Raw genomic sequence first — 16,389 nt, 5'->3', positions numbered from 1 at the left:
CTGCCTGGCCTGTGCTCCCCAAGCTTCAATCCCTTGCCACACTCTTTTTCGCGGCTCACGCACGGCCCAGCTGCCGTCGCGTCGCGCCATTGGCTGGGAATCTTGAGACCCACAAATCGGGCTGGGGAGGAAAGAAGTAGTGCGCTCCCAGCCGAACTTTCGCGAGAAGCTGCCAACTTCCGAGCCTTCCCCATCGCGACTTCACTCCGAAGGGGAAAGAACACGGTGCTGTTCCAGCGCAATCACCAGTTTCGCAAACCTGCGGAACTGCCCTGGAAATTGTTGATTGCAGTCCTCGAGGCCTTTTTTTTGTCGGTACTTTTTTTTTCCTGGAAGCGACCCGACAACACCGCACCTTTCCCACGCGTAAGGGCTTCAGTGCCTCGCGCTTTTTTTTCCATTGATTTTTTTGCATCTCACCCTCTCGCGACAGCCTCTTTTCGACATCGCCCAACATGTCGTTCCCTTTCGGCAGCGGCGGCTTCAGCGGCCAGAATAATACCCAGACGGGTTTTGGTGGCGGGTTTGGCACGAACACCAGCACAAACACAGGTACGTCGACCCGCGATTCGCCTCATGGGCCTCATCTCTTCGCCGCCATCTATCGGACCGTCGTTTGTGTAGAATACAGCCCTCTCCCACCAGAACAACAAACTAACTCGCGCAGGTTTCGGATCATCTGGCACAACCGCCTTTGGCTCGACAGCCAATCAAGGCACCCCTAGTGGCGGCCTTTTTGGTGGAGGGGGCGGCTTCGGCTCAACCACGACCGGCGGGTTTGGCTCCGGCGGTTTCGGGAGCAAACCTGCATTTAGCACGCCCACCACCACCACCACCACCAGCGGAACATCGTTATTTGGGTCAACGACTACCACAGCAGGTGGCTCGGGGTTTGGCGGCGGCGGCGGCGGCGGCTTCGGCAGCAACACCACTACTACCACACCCTTCGGCGGCGGCGGCGGCGGATCACTCTTTGGCGGGGCAAAGCCTACGACCGGGTTTGGCACTGGGACATCCGCGTTCGGCAGCGGCGGTGGTAGCGGCCTCTTCGGTGGCGGCAGCACAACAACAGGCACCGGGTTCGGTGCCACGAGTAATCCAGGCATCGGTACCAACATCGGTGACCCCCCAGGCACAGCCGTAATTGCTTTTTCGCCCACGGTCGAGAAGGAAGCGAACAATCCTGCACAGAGCAACTCGTTCCAGAACATTTTGTTCATGGATGCCTACAAGAAGTGGTCTGCCGATGAGCTGAGGCTCGCCGATTACAACCAAGGCCGAAAGACCGGCGGCACTGGCGGCACAGGGGCCTTTGGGAGCTCCGGCTTTGGCACCGGTGGCTTTGGTACGAATACAGGTACCACCGGGTTCGGCTCCAACACTGGAGGAGGCATGTTCGGGGGCACCCAGTCGACAACGAGCGGCTTTGGTGCGACCAACACAGCGACCACCGGTGGGTTCGGCTCCGGCGGCGGTCTTTTCGGGAAGCCAGCGACTACTGGCGGGCTATTCGGAACCAACACCAGTCAACCTGCCCAGAGCGGTGGGCTTTTCAGCGGCGGTACCGGGTTCGGATCTACCACTAATACGACTGGCAGCGCCTTCGGGTCGAATACTGCCAACACAGGAGGTGGCCTTTTCGGCAACACGGCCACAACGGCAGCCAAGCCCGCCGGGTTCAGCTTCGGCAATACCGGCGGGAGCGCGTTCGGCAACACATCCACGACGCCGGGTTTCGGCACCAACACCGCTACCACCAGCACAGGCGGCGGCCTGTTCGGAAATACTGGTCAAACAAACACCACCGGTGGCACTCTGTTTGGGAACCAACAGCAGTCTACGGGCACGGGTTTCGGAACTCAGCCTCAAAACACTGGGACGGGTTTGTTCGGCAACCAACAGAAACCGGGCGGTCTCTTTGGTTCGACGACCAACACCGGAGGCGGCGGCCTCTTCTCGAACACGAGCGCAACGACTTCGACTCCCTTTGGGGCGACGAACACCACCCAGCCCGCTACTGGGGGCCTGTTTGGCCAGAAGCCAGCAGGTACAGGCACCAGTCTCTTCGGTGGTAGCACGACTGGTCAGACGGGCTCCACTGGCGGCGGCCTCTTCAGCAATCTCGGAACGAATACCCAGGCGCAACAGCCTGCACAGACCTCGCTCTTCGGCGGCTTGAACCAGAATACCCAGGCCAAGCCTTCACTCTTTGGCGGTTCAACCACGACAGGTGGCGGTCTCTTTGGCGGCCAGACTGCTCAGCCTCAATCCACTTCGCTGTTTGGCGGGTCTACCGCTCAGCAGCAGCCCCAAGCCGGCACCTTGGGCAATTCTCTCCTTGGTGTCTCGCAAGGTCAGCAGGCCCCCCAGCAGGCCTTTTCCACAAGCATCAACGACATCTCCGCGTACGGCGCCACCACGCTGTTCTCGGGCCTGCCGGATGACAAGATCCAGAATCCCGGTCCTCTTGCTACGCCGCTGTCTGGCAAGTCCAAGGTCAGGAGCCGGCCGATCTTGCCCATGTACAAGCTCAGCCCTGCGAATGCGTCTCGTTTCGGCACCCCTCAAAAGAGGGGTTACGGCTTCTCATACAGCGCATACGGCTCGCCTGCCACCCCTTCGAGCGTGTCCAGCACCCCTGGTGGATTCGGGCAGAGCCTCCTGGCCGGCAGCATCAACCGTGGTCTCAGCAAAAGCATCTCTGCCAGCAACTTGCGGCGGAGCTTCAACGTGGAGGACAGCATTCTGCAGCCCGGCGCCTTCTCTGCCAGTTCTAGCATGCGTCTCCTTGGATCCAATAGCCACAAGAAGCTGATAATCAACAAGGACCTACGCAACGACCTATTTGGTCCGTCCAGTAAGGAGAAGCAGCCGCAGGAGGACGCTATTGGCGCGCGGAAGACAGTGACCAAGCGTGTCAGTTTCGATACCAGCACGGTCGAGTCTCCAGGCGATCGCGAAGCCGCTCAGGGATCACCAGAGGGGACTTCAACCCCCGACGACCTCGGCTATCTGAAGCCGAATGGGCGTTCCAGCACTAATGGTGTAAACGGTGCCAAGTCGTCGCCTGTCGCTGCTTCCCCTGAGATGGAGCAGGTCAAGGGCAATGAGCTCGCCATCGTTCATGAAGAAGAGTCGCCGGCCGTACCGAAGAACGAGAAGTCCTCCGGCTCTGAGATCGAGGAGGGCGCCTACTGGATGTCGCCCACGGCTGACGAGATCCGCGCAATGAACAGGATGCAGCGGCAGAGAGTCGCAAACTTCACAATTGGCCGCGAGAACGTCGGCAGTGTCAGGTTCAAGGTCCCGGTCGACCTCAGCAATATCAATGTCGATGAGCTGTTTGACAATATTGTCGTCTTGAAGCTCCGCCAGGCCACCGTCTACCCGAACCCGGCCAAGAAGCCGCCCGTCGGGAAAGGACTGAATGTGCCTTCGGTCATCTCGCTCGAGCACTCGTATCCTCGTGGCTGGCCTAACCAACCCCGACGGCGCCTTGAGCGCCACATCCAGAAGCTCAAAGCGATGCCCGACACAACTTTCGAGAGCTACGATAACGACACGGGCGTCTGGGTGTTTTCAGTGGAGCATTTCACGACCTACGGTTTAGTTGACGATGACGATGACGAGGAAGAGATTGACGTGCCCGGCCGTCGCGCGGTCCTGAGCCCGTCGGTTACTAAGGATTCTACGTCTCCCGCGGACCCCGACGACACGTTCGAATTTAGGCGCAGCCGGCGCGCCGTTCCCGGCGCATTCGACAATGCCGCGCTGTCGGACAATGAGGAGGTTTCTGATACCGAACAACGCCAGGGTACGCTGTCTCCTGAGCCCCAGGAGGCCGATGCCCCCTTACCGTCACGGGAGTGGCCCGAAGATGAAAGCATGGCTGACGGACCCGATGAATACCAGCTCGAAGCCTTTGAACAGTCGTCCCAGCAGGGATCAGCCGAAGAGCAAGACGAGCTTCTGCTATCGCGTTTCGCCGACAACGACACCCAGGTCCCTGCTGGAATCATGAGGGCGCGTATGCGAGCCGTCAAGAAGTCGACAGCGCCCACGAGAATTGAAGTGGCTGGCGGAGACGATTGGACGCAGATCTTGCAAGCAAGCGTGCGGGCGCCGAGGACAGTGGATCGAGCGACACTGCGGGCGCTCAACGAGTCGGGAGCAGTTTGGGATATGAAGAATCGCGGAAGCCCCTCACCTCAAAAGAACGCGCCAATGCCCGATGGGACGGGCTTCGCGACGAGCATTGATTTGATGAAGTCATTATTTGAGCAGGCGAAGGGCCCGACTCAACCGGTGCAGGCATCGCCAGCAAAGGGTTTCGTGAAGGTCGGTGTCCCGCTCGCCTCCTAGTTTTCCTGGCCTTATTGCATTAGCGTTTTGTACCTATGTTTCATGAATACAGACTAAGATTGTTCTCTGTTTTAGTGGCCCTATCAGCAACGTCCCAAGGTTGATACAGAGGAGGGCCCCTCGGTCCCGCGGACCAACTGGGGTCCTAACGAGCTGCTGGTCACGGCCCAATATGGGGAGCCCAGCCTACAAGCCGTTGACGGCGGCTTGCCTGCTACCGAGGAGTTGGCGGGAGCGCCTCAGACCCTCGCTCGACTTCAACACTACATCGACATGATCTCCGGGAAGGATTCAGTCTCGGGCCTTAATTTTCGGGAACTTGCCCAGGGAGACTCTGAGTGGGAACTAGCTTCCCTTCTTTTCGACGACAACGGTCATAACCTGCAGAATTTTTGGAAGCAGATGGTATCCGAGGCCACCGACCAGGCGCTTGACGGGGCGCCGGGTCTCGAGGAGAAGGCCATCATCTGCCTCGCAGGCAATCGTGTGGCCGACGCCTGCAGTAATTTGCTCGCTGCCGGCAATTTCCGGCTCGCCACGCTTGTCGCTACCATTGGAACCCAGAACAAGGACATTCGGTCGCAGCTGAAGGATTGGCGCGAATCGAATGTGCTGGCCGAGTTTTCGGAGCCTGTCCGGGCCATCTATGAGCTCCTGGCGGGCAATGCTTGTGTCTGCGCAGGCGTGAAGGGTGTGCCCATCGAGAACCGCGTGGATTCGTTTACCATCTCCGAGCGTTTCGGTTTGGATTGGATGCGGTCATTTGGCCTCCGCCTCTTTTACACCACGGGGGGCACCTCAAAGGTTGCGGAGGCGGTTCGTTCATTTCAGGCCGACATTGAACAAGACCGGGAGCCCGAGCCCGAGAGTCCCCTATGGTCGCTGCTCAAGGCGTTCGCCAACCGCGAGTTTGACTGGGCGGATGCTCGTCTAGGGTGGTTGATGACCAAGGCCATCTATGCTACAGGGAAAGTCGAGTTTGGAGAGGATGCCGCCGAGAAGCTCGACATGGCATCTTTGTCATTTGCCTCGGCGCTCACGGCGCAGTCACACTGGGTTCCCGCGACGTTTGTTCTCCTCCAGTTGTCGGATGCGGCCTCACGCGAGTCGGCTGTTCGCGACCATCTAGGGCGCCACGCACACCGCATCGGCGGTGCCCGCAACCCAGCTAGCGCGTTCTCGTCGCTCCGGAAATTCGGCGTCCCCGAGAACTGGATCTGGGAGGCCAAGGCACTCGACTACCGCTCCCGCCAGGATGCGCGACAGGAGTTCCTCTCGCTCGTGTGGGCACAAAATTATGTCGAGGCGAACCAGGCCTTTGTCAAGCGCGTCGGCCCGGATCTGGTCATTGAGCGTGACTTTAAGCGGCTGTTCCAGTACGCGCAACTGCTCTTCCGGGTCAGGAAGAAGCTGCCAGACTGGGACCGCGCGGCGGCGGTGTACCTGCTCTATCCGATGGCAAGACTACAAAATAAGCATCAGCCGCTGGACCGATTCGATAACCAACTGTTTGACGGGCTTGCGGCGCTGCGCGGGGCGACGCACGGGGATGTTCGCCAAGAAGCGGCGATCGCTGACATGGCGGAGGAATTGATCAAGTGCAGGGGCGGCGATGCGAGACTGTTCCAGTTATTGCCACAGGATGTGAGGGGGAAGTATATGCGGACGCAGGCACTGGATAATATTCGCTGAAGAGGTTGGTGGGTGGGGGGAAATGGACGGTATGTAAATTGTATGAAAAGGAGAGATAATGCTTGTATTGCAACGAGTAGCTTCAGCAGAGTGGGCCTTGACAGGTGTGTCCTTGCATAGGGGAAGGAGGATGGAGGAAATTCATGATCGGTCGTTTGGCCGCGGGATAAGGGAAATGTAACCGTTTCTAGGTAGATCAATCAATCCATGAGGTTGCCAATGTGTTGGGAATGCTGTGATTATGAATGTGTGTATTAATCCATGAGCATGACATCATTATCCTCCTCCTTATCGATGCAAACTCTCTCTCCTCACCCTCACCTCTTGTCTCCCATCTCCCATATAACATAACCACGAAGTTAAGCAAATGTAGGTTCCCCTAGTCCATCTTCCGACTAACCACTCACAAAACCACTCCCCAACAAGAAACGACCAGATAGACCCATGAGCAAACTAACCAACCAAGCTACCTACCTACCTACCCAACCACCTTCATCCCTCTCACCTCATCCCTGACCTTCACGCACACCGTAACCGCCCTCTTCGGCTCCAGCACATGCACCGGCATCACCCCGTCCTCCTTGTCGGGTATCTCTATCCCCCTCTTCCTCCCCTTGGCCCCAGTCTTGGTATTGCCGTCCACGACCCTGTCCTCATCCTCGTCCTCTCCCAACCCCATTACATCAAACCTGGTCACGAGCATGGCCGCCAGCGCCGTGATCTCGGCCGTGGCGAAGTGGCGGCCGGGGCAGAGGGTTTTGCCGCCGCCGAAGGCGCGGAAGGCGGCGGGGTGGGTGGTGGTTTTCGGATGAGGCGAATCGTGTTCTTTGCTGGGCATGTTTTCCGTGGGGGAGGAGGAGGAGAAGGAGGAGGCGAAAGAGGAGGCGGAGGGGGAGGAGAGAAAACGGAACGGGTTGAAGGCGCCCGCGTCGGCGCCCCAGATGCGCCGGTCCGCGTGTATCGTCCCGCCCGAGATCTGCACCACGCTGCCTTGGCTCAGCCGGTACCCCCCCGGCAGGGTGGTCGGGGCCTTGACCAGACGGGTGGAGTAGTTGTCCGAGGTGTACCGGAGGGTTTCGCGGAGGACCGACGCGAGCGTGGGTGAGCAGGTCTTGAGGGAGTTGAGGTCTAGCGTGAGGGTGTGGGGGTCGGAGCGGTCTGGGGGGAAAGAAGCGGAGAGGTCGCCGCGGACTGCGGATAGGAGGTCCGGGGAGGCAAACAAGTGGAGGACGATCCAGAACGTTGTTGTTGCTGTGTTGACGATGCCTGCGAAGAGGAAGGAGACCTCGGAGCGAGCCGCTGCGCGGAGCGTCCAGCCGTGCTGGAGGGCGATGGCGACGCGTTTTTGGATAATCGGGGAGGCGTCTTTGTGTCGCCCGAGGGTGAGATACTCCTCAAACGCTGCCGCGAGAGCCTCACGCCCGCGGTAGGCCTTACGGGCGGTGATGGAAGGGAAGAGGCCCATGAGCAAGCCCCCCAGGCCATGGTCAAAATCCCAGAAGGCCGATTCCAGCTCTGGGTGCACCGCGAGCGGGTTCTCGTCGCCGTAGAGGAATTGGGCCGTGGAGATGGCGACAAAGTGGCGGATCCAGGTGAGGAGGTCGACCGTTTCTTTGCCACCTTTTGAGCCGCGCAACGCTTTGACATAGCGGTCAACCTGCTTGGCCAACTCTCTCACTGCATCAAGACTCAGCTCGTTTAGCGCCTCGCCGGGGCCGAGATACGAATACACCATGTCGTGGATGTCTGCCAGAAACCCCCTGGGCTCACCCGGCTCGGGGTCGATGTGCTGGCGGACAATGGCAACTGTCTCATCGTCCAGGCCGAGCACGCGGTGGGTAATGTCCGGCACCAGGGGAGTAAAAGACAGCGTTTTGGAAGCACGCTGCACGGCGGCGGCCAGCGATGGGTCCGTAACGACATAGATGCGGGAGCGAGGCACTGGCAGCGTGAAGATGGGCTTGTCAGGGTTGCGCAGACTGCGTATCGGGTAAGCCATGATGCACAGCTCCAACTTTGTCTTATGAGAAACTCACCCTAGGTTTTTCACGTATCTCCCACCCTGCAGCGCCATCCCCAGGAGATGGCCCACGAAGGGGACCGCCGACGGGATAATAGGCGGCTCATTTGGGTGCGTCTTGAGGAACTGCCAGCGGTAGAGAAAGAGGTAGACGGCTAACAGGGCCGCGACGACGGCCCCCGCAGCGTTCTCCGCTGTGCCTGTGATCAGGTCCAGCAGGGTCGGCATCCTGTCTGTGTCTTGAGACTTTGGCCAGTCGATCGAGCCCAGTTGCGGCCGGGACTAACAGGTCAACTGCTTCCCTTGTTGACAATGTCAGGCGAAATAAGTAGCATTCACCAAGCATGTGACGCTCGCTGACACTACTGGTTCCTAACACGACCGAGCAGCTCCGGCTCTCGACCCTCCCGCTTAACATGACATTAAATATGCATTCGCATGGCTCGTTTTCGGTTCATTTTGCACCCTGGCGCTCCCATAAATTGCGATTTCAGTGGCATTGACGAATCACAGCTCGATACTTCCTCTCGAAGTGAAAGGGGATGCAACCCCCGCAACCTATCAAGAGACAAGGGCAGCTGCGGGGAAGGGGCCAACACTGGGACGGATACAGTATGGTATTTTTGTCCAGAAAAAAAAAAAAAAAAAAAACTTCCCCCAAAAAGGAAAAAAGGGCAAAAAGAGTCGTCTGAGAGAACCGTCACAAATCGCGCCGCTTTGCACAACTACATAACAACTGTCACGCCGACCCCGTTGCATCATCGTCCACTCATCAATTCTCTAACATACAGAAGCCCCCATCACAGTCTGGACTGGTTCCTTTGCTGCCCTGGGCCATGACCCCATTACCTCTGCAACGGCGACCCCTTGGAGGGCGTAAATACTGGGATCATCCCAAACGCGGTCCCCGGGCCCGGCCCCAGACCGGCCGCCTTACGAGCCGGTGTCGTCGGATCAGCCCCGCCCTCAACCGTCACTGGCGGTGTATCGGTCCTCTGAATCACCTGATCGTCCTTGCGTTGGGGTTTGAAATTGGTCGCTCGACCCGTCTTGTAGATGTCCTCCAGCATCGTCTCCAGGATCCCCGCGTCTTCAAACTCAAGGTACTTGCGGTACAGTTTCAGCGCCGTCCGCGCGTCCTCGATCGAGTCGTGCGTCTCAAGCTGGATGTCCTCCTTAAGTAGATACCATGCCAAGAATGCTAGCGACAGCTTGCGCAGTCTCGATTTGAGGTAAAACACCTCGATCGTGTCGATGACCTGCGCTCGAGGCACCTGAATGTTGATGACCCTGAAATCCTGCCTCAACCCATGCCCCAGGAACTTGCAGCCCAGGTTGAGAAGGACCCAGAGTTTCTTGTACGCCGTCTTGAGAGACACCAGGTTGTGCTTTGTCGTCCGCGGGTCGAGATCGCTGGGCGTGATACCCGAATACAGCGTCAGATAATCCACAACCGGTTCCCGGATGGCAATGTAGTCGTCGATGAAAGCCATTCCTTCGTTCTCGCCATGGCCCCGGACTACCGAGACTCTGGCCAGGGCGTGCGACATGGGCCGGATCGTCTCTCTTTCTCCGTCCGAGTTCATTTGGATTTCTGGCTGCTTCAGCGAGACGAACTCGGTGTCTAGCGCAACGATGGTGTCTGGGCCAGGCCGCTCCGTCTCTGGGTCAAGCACACGGTACGTTTTGGCATCCGTGTGCGGGCTGTGGCCACCTCTGTTAGTACTGGTAAGGATCTGGAAGAGAACACCGACTCACCTAAGATCCTTGTAGAGGATCGACGTGTCCAGCTTCGCCTTCCAATCCATGTTGCTCTTGTTGTTCGCTGCTTTGAGCTGGAACAGAAGAACAGACGGCATCTTCCAAGCCGCATTGAACGTCAATGCCTCTGCGCTGCAAACCGGCCGCACAGAAAAGTCGTTGAACAGATGCCACTTGCTCTTCCCCGGCGGCGTTGCTTCTGCATGTGCAACTAGCGGGCCGTTAGTATCTCCATCCGCCCAGGGACAACCCGCTAGAACTTTACCATTAACCATGCTCACTAGATGCGGCTTCTGAGGCCCGCTGCTCTCGATATTGACCACCATCCCGATCAGCGAGTAAACCGTGATGTTATGAATTCCCCGCTGGAGATGCAGCTTCAAATCTTCACCTTCGAAACAAAAGAACTGCCCTTGGTCCACTATGATCCCAATCTCCTCGGGTAGCCAGCCGGGTGTCGCCCAGAGTCGGCGATGATCCGGTGTAGATATCGATGTGTTGACAGTAAGCACCGCTGGGACCCCGTGGATGGTCTTGCGCATCTGTAGGTTCTGGTATCGCTGACATCTGCTGCACCACCCTTTGGACGAAGTCTCTCTTTCCACTCCCATCTTCAGCACCTGAGAAAACGTCGTCCTGGGTGCCCTGCCACCCCTACCTGGTGCCTTCGTCACAGGATACATCAGGTCATTGACATATGCGGTACCAGGGCGCGTCGTCTCGCTCCTACAGTTGATGCACTTGATGGTAATCACGGCTGACGTGGCAAGGACTCTCGACACTAAGTCGTCCGGATTCGGGGGCTGCGGGAGGTTGAAAAGTGTCTGCTCCAGAGCGGTCGACGCTGGTGATATGCTCCGGTACTCGTGGTTGATCCGGTCGAAAAGAAATCTGCTCAGCCCCTGAACCATCGTTGACAACGACGGCACATGGGTTTCCTCTTCAAGCAAACCCAAAGGAGCCGCTGCGCACTGTTAGCCAAGCTTTGCATCCCGCCGAACAGATCGAGGTGCTATCAACGAACCTTGAGGGGTACTACTCAAAGCCTTGAGCATATTGGTCGCCTGACACGTAGCGCCTTCGGCCTTTTGCAACATGTCGAAAACGAAGCCCAACTCGCACAACAAACAAAGATCACTCGAGCAGGCTGTCGCAGCGTGCTGAAGCGCAATGTTCCGTAGAAGCGGGGTATAGTGCATAAGCTGCAGAAGTGAATTCGCGTAGGAATTCGCGATGTGGTTCTCTAGGCCTGCATACCGCGTCTTGTTGTAATAGCTACGAGCGAACTAGTTAGCCTCGTCTCGATCGTGAGCCCATAAGTTTACTGGGGACGAAGCATACCCAAAGTCGAAGTCATCAACGCCAAACTTGCTATACTTGATCTCCAGGTTTCGATACATGGGCGGCGCCTCCGGCTTCAGGCTTTCAAGCTCGTTTGGTGACGAGTCGAGTGCTTGATCCGTCTTAGCGTCAGAGGGAGAGTCGTGCCCAGAAGACATGACCAGTTCGCGCGCCTTTTCACTCAGGAACTTTGGCGCTTGCATGGCGCTGGATGACTTGGCGGTAGCCCGAGTATCTTCTACCTGGTTACGACGCAGACCCCGGGTATTCCGGCCGTATAGAAACCCATCGACCTGCTTAAGGGTAGCGAGAAATGACGGATCGAGCAGTAACGGCGGTGCCCCAACGTCGGATATGATATCGGCCGGCCAGGCCGAGAACAATGGTTCACGGTAGTAGGGCATGCCGACCGAGCTCAAAGGCCTGGCGATAAAAGTTAGTGATCAAGTTTGTTGCCTGCCAGAGGGTGTGAACCTTACGTATCGGGCGACCAGTCGAGTACTGGTGGGGGCTCCTCGGCCTCTGGCATTTCAACCGGTAGAGCCATGTCCGTGAAGTGGATCTTCGACGGTGATCCCCAGAGGTGAATGTTGCAGTCGGTGTCGGCGATGACAAGCGCCTCCCCCGAGGGCGCAATCTCGAACAGGTTGATGAAGGATAAAATATTCGCGTAGCGGACATTGCTCGTGTTAGGGTTCATGATATCCACAACGTGCATCTGGCCTTGCTGGGATGTCACAATGCTGGTGGTTAACATCCTCGGGTGCAACCTAACGTGAGCCGCCAGGGGCGGAAAGGGCATGGGCTTCATCGAGGTCATGTTTTTGAGATCGAAGACGTTGACGTATGGATCGAGCATATAGGCCTGGGCTGCCGTCTGCTTGAGGGAGCCTCCACAGGTAACAATAAAGTCGTTCTGAGCGTCCATGTCGTTGATGTACGAGGCGTGCGCCTGCCAACTCCGAACGACCTTGAAAGAGACGGAGTCGAGAAGGTTGACGCAACCTGTCCGCGTGGCGGCGCATATATACTTGCTTTTCTTCATAATAGTGTAGTGGTGCTCCGTGGCAACCTTTGTTCCGGCGTAAGCGACAGTTCATGCAGTGTGCCGGGGGGGAGAACCCACCTGCTTGACGATCTCCCCCTTGACCACATCGATCACGAACATGGTATCTTGCCAACCGGCGACGACAATCTCGGAGGCGCCCTTGGAGGTGAAACTCATGCACCGCAAGTCCTTCATGTCCTCATGCCTGATATTCCATAGAGCCGGCCCCCGTCGCATCGCCATGTGGATGCTCCGAGTGCCGAGAGCGATAACGCCTTTATCATGGAAGAGAAATTGGCGGACGGGGCCTTCGGAAGGCGGTTGGATTTTGAAGGCAGTGTACCGTTGAAGATCGCGGGCGTAGAGCGACACCACACGGCCCTGGAGCTGTCAGCAACCGGCCTGAGTAGAGTATTGAGGGGCGGTTCACGTGGGAACACACGCGGTCGCTGCCCACCCATAGAAGCTCAGCGATGGTGTCGAAGGCTAAAGCGGTGGCAGGTCTGATGTAGTCATTGGCGCCGGGCGCCGGGAAGGCGATGCGGGTGACCTGCTCGACGGTGTTGCAACACGGTCAGCCAAGTTGTACTCTGCAATCGGGGTTTATCGGTAGAATGCTGAATGAAAAATCCCCCGCGAGTTGGAAGCGCAAATAAAGAGGTCCCGGGCAGCATCGCGGGGCACTGCGACATCCCAGAGCGCCCACAGCACCCGCACGCTCGACGCGACCGCGATCATCTCCTGGAAGGGTCTCAATTGGGAAATAATCACTTGCCTCGTCCCAGTCCGCATCCATGGCTAGCCCCTAAGCACATTTTCAAGAGATGCCGGGAATATAAAGTTGTCCAAAACAGCTGGAATTCACAAGTGTTGGGACCAAAATCGGTGCGGGATGTTTTGGAGTCCACCCCTGCTGTCGTCAATTCATGGGTCGGGGTTTCTCATCAGCCCAGCCTTGGCCCCCGGGACATTGGAAACCAAGAGCTGCTAAATGTGGATCAGCCGAAAATTAACCGTTCCTCTGCACAGACCAACCGCCCTGCTCCAACCCCAACGCTGGCACCAAAATTCAGGACAGCCAGGTCAACAGTCGGTTGTTAACAGTCCAGTGGATTAAGCTGTGGTTAGATGGAGAGAGTCCGAACACCTTGGTAATATTTCACATGTTTATGAACCATGATGTAATGCGTTAGGAATGAGCTTTTCTTTTCTTTTCTTTTTCTTTTCCTTTCTTCCGTATTCGTTACCAATAATCACTCACATTTCGGGGGTGGTTGGAGAAGATGGAAAGCAAACCGCCGAGACTCATCAGCATTGCTAGGCTATATACTGCCTTGTCTCGCAAGGCCCATGGTATACAAACGATACTAACCGTCATCCGCCAGAACGAAGAGTATATTGGATCCAAAAATAAGAGAAGCCCCAACACCAGGAAACACAAAAGAACCCCCTCCATGCAGCCCGAGAAAGCAAACATTCTGTCTACTTGGTGAGCCAGCCAAGATAGTCTGCGACGATCAACGTCACCATGCTGCCGAGAAAGCGATACTTGTTAGCACCCGAACGAATCAAACTTCGGACTATACGAAGGGGCTAAAGGATAGAGCTTACGCATGCGGTGCGATGCGGACATAGTACGTGCCAAACCCGCGGTAGAAGCGCATCAGCCCTTCCTGCTTGGCCACCTTTGCGAAGCAGTCGGCCATACCCGAGTACGGGAGCTTCCCGTCGGGCCCCTTCTGTTGTTTCTGCAGGCGCGTCTTGACAAAGTCAAACGGCAGCGAGAAGAAGGATGCGAAGAAGCCGGCGATGGCGCTCGCGCTGAGCGTCTGCGCGTTGGTCGACCAGGTCGTCCTCGTCTTGAGCTGCGCCTTGGCCTCGCTGAAGAAGGCTAGCTGTCCAAAGTTGAGCGCCATGGCCCGGACCACCGTCGGCGCCGCTCCGGCCCACAGCGCCCCGACGCCCTCGCTCTTGGCGATGGAACTGAGCGCATCAATGACTGACTTGTAGTTCTTACGCTCCGCCACCGGCTTGAGCCCGTCGCTCTGCATACGGATCAGCGCCAGGTCCGCCGGGTTGCCGATCATGGCTGCGAGGCCGCCCGCCGCGAGGCCCGCCGACGCCCGCTCGGCGAAGCCCACCGATGTCCCCTTGCTCTTGGCCCGGGTTGTCAGGCTTGCCATAAACGTGTCGAAGAAGCCGAGGCGTGCTGTCGTGTACACAGCTTGCCGGAGCAGGCCGGCCGACAGGCCCGTGTACAGATCGAGCGCCTTGCCGCTGGCCAGGATCTCGCGGGTGACGGAGAGAGGTGTCGGTTTCGGTCCGCCGGCTTTGCCCTCGCCCGCGAGCTGGATGCGGACCTTGATCATGTCGACGGGTTGGATCACCGTGGTGGCGACCATGCCGCTGAGACCGCCGTTGATGAAGGGCAGGGCGGCCCGCATGAATGGTGTGTGGAGGAAGTCATTGGCGACGGCGACGCTGTCGCTCTTAGCCGTGCCCATGACTTCAGATCCCCTGGACCGTGCTGCTTCAGCCGCCTGCTTGACTGTGTTGGACATGACAAAAAAAAGACTCGGGGAGGGTTGGACGATGACAATGAAAGGAGTTTGCTGACCACTCGGTCCCTGCTCGCAAAGCTCGCCAACTTTTTGTACACAGCGAATCCGCGACACGTCGGATATAGCCACCTGTAAAGTCGCGAGAGACGTGTTAGCCGCTTCTCGCTCTTAGGATCGGCCTTTTCTCAATGCAGGTGTTATCGCTGGGCAAAAGGACCACAGAATGCCAACAACTGAGACCGGAGAACCAGCCGACGTCGATGCCGTCAGGAAGTCCAGGGTCCCAAAAGCGTTGGCAGGGTCCATGGCTTGCTGACGACGCCAAGAGGGATCTCCGGTATTGGTCGGCAAGCCGAAGTTAGAAGCGGGCATCTGGAATTGGAGTTGTTGGGCACAGGGATGGGTCCCTCGGAAAACGAAGGTGCCCCGGCTGCATGCGGCGGGATGATTTGGATCGCTAGGGAAGCGGCTTCGGCAGCAGGCGGCATCTGTGGGGCCCTCCCAGCTTGGGGTTGCGGGAATGGGGAACGGCAAGCCCATCCGGCGCCATGGTCATATTCAAACCCAGTAGAGCCAGTAAAACCTACCAACAAGATAAAGCACAGTCCCACTCCGGTCGCAAGCCCCGACGCGCTCTCAATAGCGACTTATGTATGCGAAAAGCAGATTCGATTGACCGTTGGGGAAGTAGCTGGTCCGATTCGGACGTGCGGTGGCTTATCGCTGTCGCCCAGTGCTGGGGGGAGCTAGAGCGGGGTCGCGTGCTCCAAGTTGCTCGGCTGGACGGACTCTAGATGAGATTGCCGGGATGCCGCGATAAAGCAGCTGTGGATGACGGCGGAAAGGAAGACGAGCCGGTAAGACGTTCTATTGTTTGGAAAATGCAGCAATGGGACGGCGAGCACCTTGGAGACTAGTGCCCGGGAGGACAAGGAGGTGTTGAGGGAAAGAAGGGGACCAGGACAGAGGAGGGGCCGAGGTCAGGTTTAACTCTGGCGGCGTCAAGCGATTACCTCCCGCCGGTGTATTTATGGCAAATAGCCCGCTGCAGATGGCCGTTCGTCTCGTGCCTAGATGTGAGGGGTGACTCGGTACATACATACAACTCATTGCATCCGTGTGTGTACTGTACACCCGGACACGCAGTACAGTACCTTCCAGGCCACCACAACGGAAGCGTACCGTCCATCCCACGCGCCGGCCACCCCCCCCCCCCCCCCCCCCTCTCCTTCTTCGCACCATGTCAAAGTGCAGACTTTTGCAGTGCTGCGATATACCAAACCCCGTGAATGTCCGCATTTTGTTGAGTCCTCGCAGCGTTTGTAGCCGAAGCGAGCGTGCTTTGTGCTTGCCCAGTCTGTCATGTCCCCGCGCTGTATCTCGCCTACTGACCGGAACCTTCTTCCACGGCTGGTTGAATGCGCTGCATACATATGGCTCGAGAGCGGGGTCGTGGATATTTCTCGGTATTTATGTTGTCTCCGGATGCAGCCATATGGGATTACTCAAGAGGTAGCCCGTCACCTCGATCGCTGTCTGGTAAGGGAGACCTGTTGTAGTCTCCAAAGGATACTCTAAACCCCGTCATGTCACAGCTCCGACAG

General features: G+C 57.8%; 4 protein-coding genes across 4 annotated transcripts; 1 reads left to right on the top strand and 3 right to left on the bottom strand.

The window, feature by feature from the left end:
* Window positions 1-455: 455 nt before the first annotated feature.
* Window positions 456-6,054, top strand: MFIFM68171_06172 (Nuclear protein 96-domain-containing protein; the record flags this gene model as incomplete). The annotated part of the gene is made up of 3 exons (XM_071061592.1): window positions 456-552; window positions 668-4,338; window positions 4,438-6,054. The coding sequence occupies 3 exons, from the start codon at window positions 456-458 to the stop codon at window positions 6,052-6,054; spliced, it is 5,385 nt and encodes a 1,794-aa protein (XP_070917693.1).
* A 478-nt stretch (window positions 6,055-6,532) lies between these two features.
* Window positions 6,533-8,302, bottom strand: MFIFM68171_06171 (Cholesterol 7-alpha-monooxygenase; the record flags this gene model as incomplete). Its single annotated transcript, XM_071061591.1, has 2 exons — window positions 6,533-8,033; window positions 8,091-8,302. The coding sequence occupies 2 exons, from the start codon at window positions 8,300-8,302 to the stop codon at window positions 6,533-6,535; spliced, it is 1,713 nt and encodes a 570-aa protein (XP_070917692.1).
* A 617-nt stretch (window positions 8,303-8,919) lies between these two features.
* On the bottom strand, window positions 8,920-13,020 carry PAN2 (poly(A)-specific ribonuclease; the record flags this gene model as incomplete). Its single annotated transcript, XM_071061590.1, has 9 exons — window positions 8,920-9,778; window positions 9,833-10,046; window positions 10,101-10,799; window positions 10,860-11,110; window positions 11,177-11,599; window positions 11,656-12,248; window positions 12,303-12,611; window positions 12,667-12,774; window positions 13,000-13,020. 9 exons carry the CDS (start codon window positions 13,018-13,020, stop codon window positions 8,920-8,922), a joined length of 3,477 nt encoding a protein of 1,158 aa, XP_070917691.1.
* A 686-nt stretch (window positions 13,021-13,706) lies between these two features.
* On the bottom strand, window positions 13,707-14,785 carry MIC33 (Putative mitochondrial 2-oxoglutarate/malate carrier protein; the record flags this gene model as incomplete). The annotated part of the gene is made up of 2 exons (XM_071061589.1): window positions 13,707-13,755; window positions 13,836-14,785. 2 exons carry the CDS (start codon window positions 14,783-14,785, stop codon window positions 13,707-13,709), a joined length of 999 nt encoding a protein of 332 aa, XP_070917690.1.
* Between the last annotated feature and the right edge of the window lie 1,604 nt (window positions 14,786-16,389).

The sequence above is a fragment of the Madurella fahalii genome (genome assembly GCF_045866475.1).
Source record: "Madurella fahalii IFM 68171 DNA, scaffold_3, whole genome shotgun sequence".
Taxonomy (NCBI): domain Eukaryota; kingdom Fungi; phylum Ascomycota; class Sordariomycetes; order Sordariales; genus Madurella; species Madurella fahalii.
Note: the sequence above shows the minus strand (reverse complement) of the source record. Positions and strands in the feature narration are given on the sequence as shown.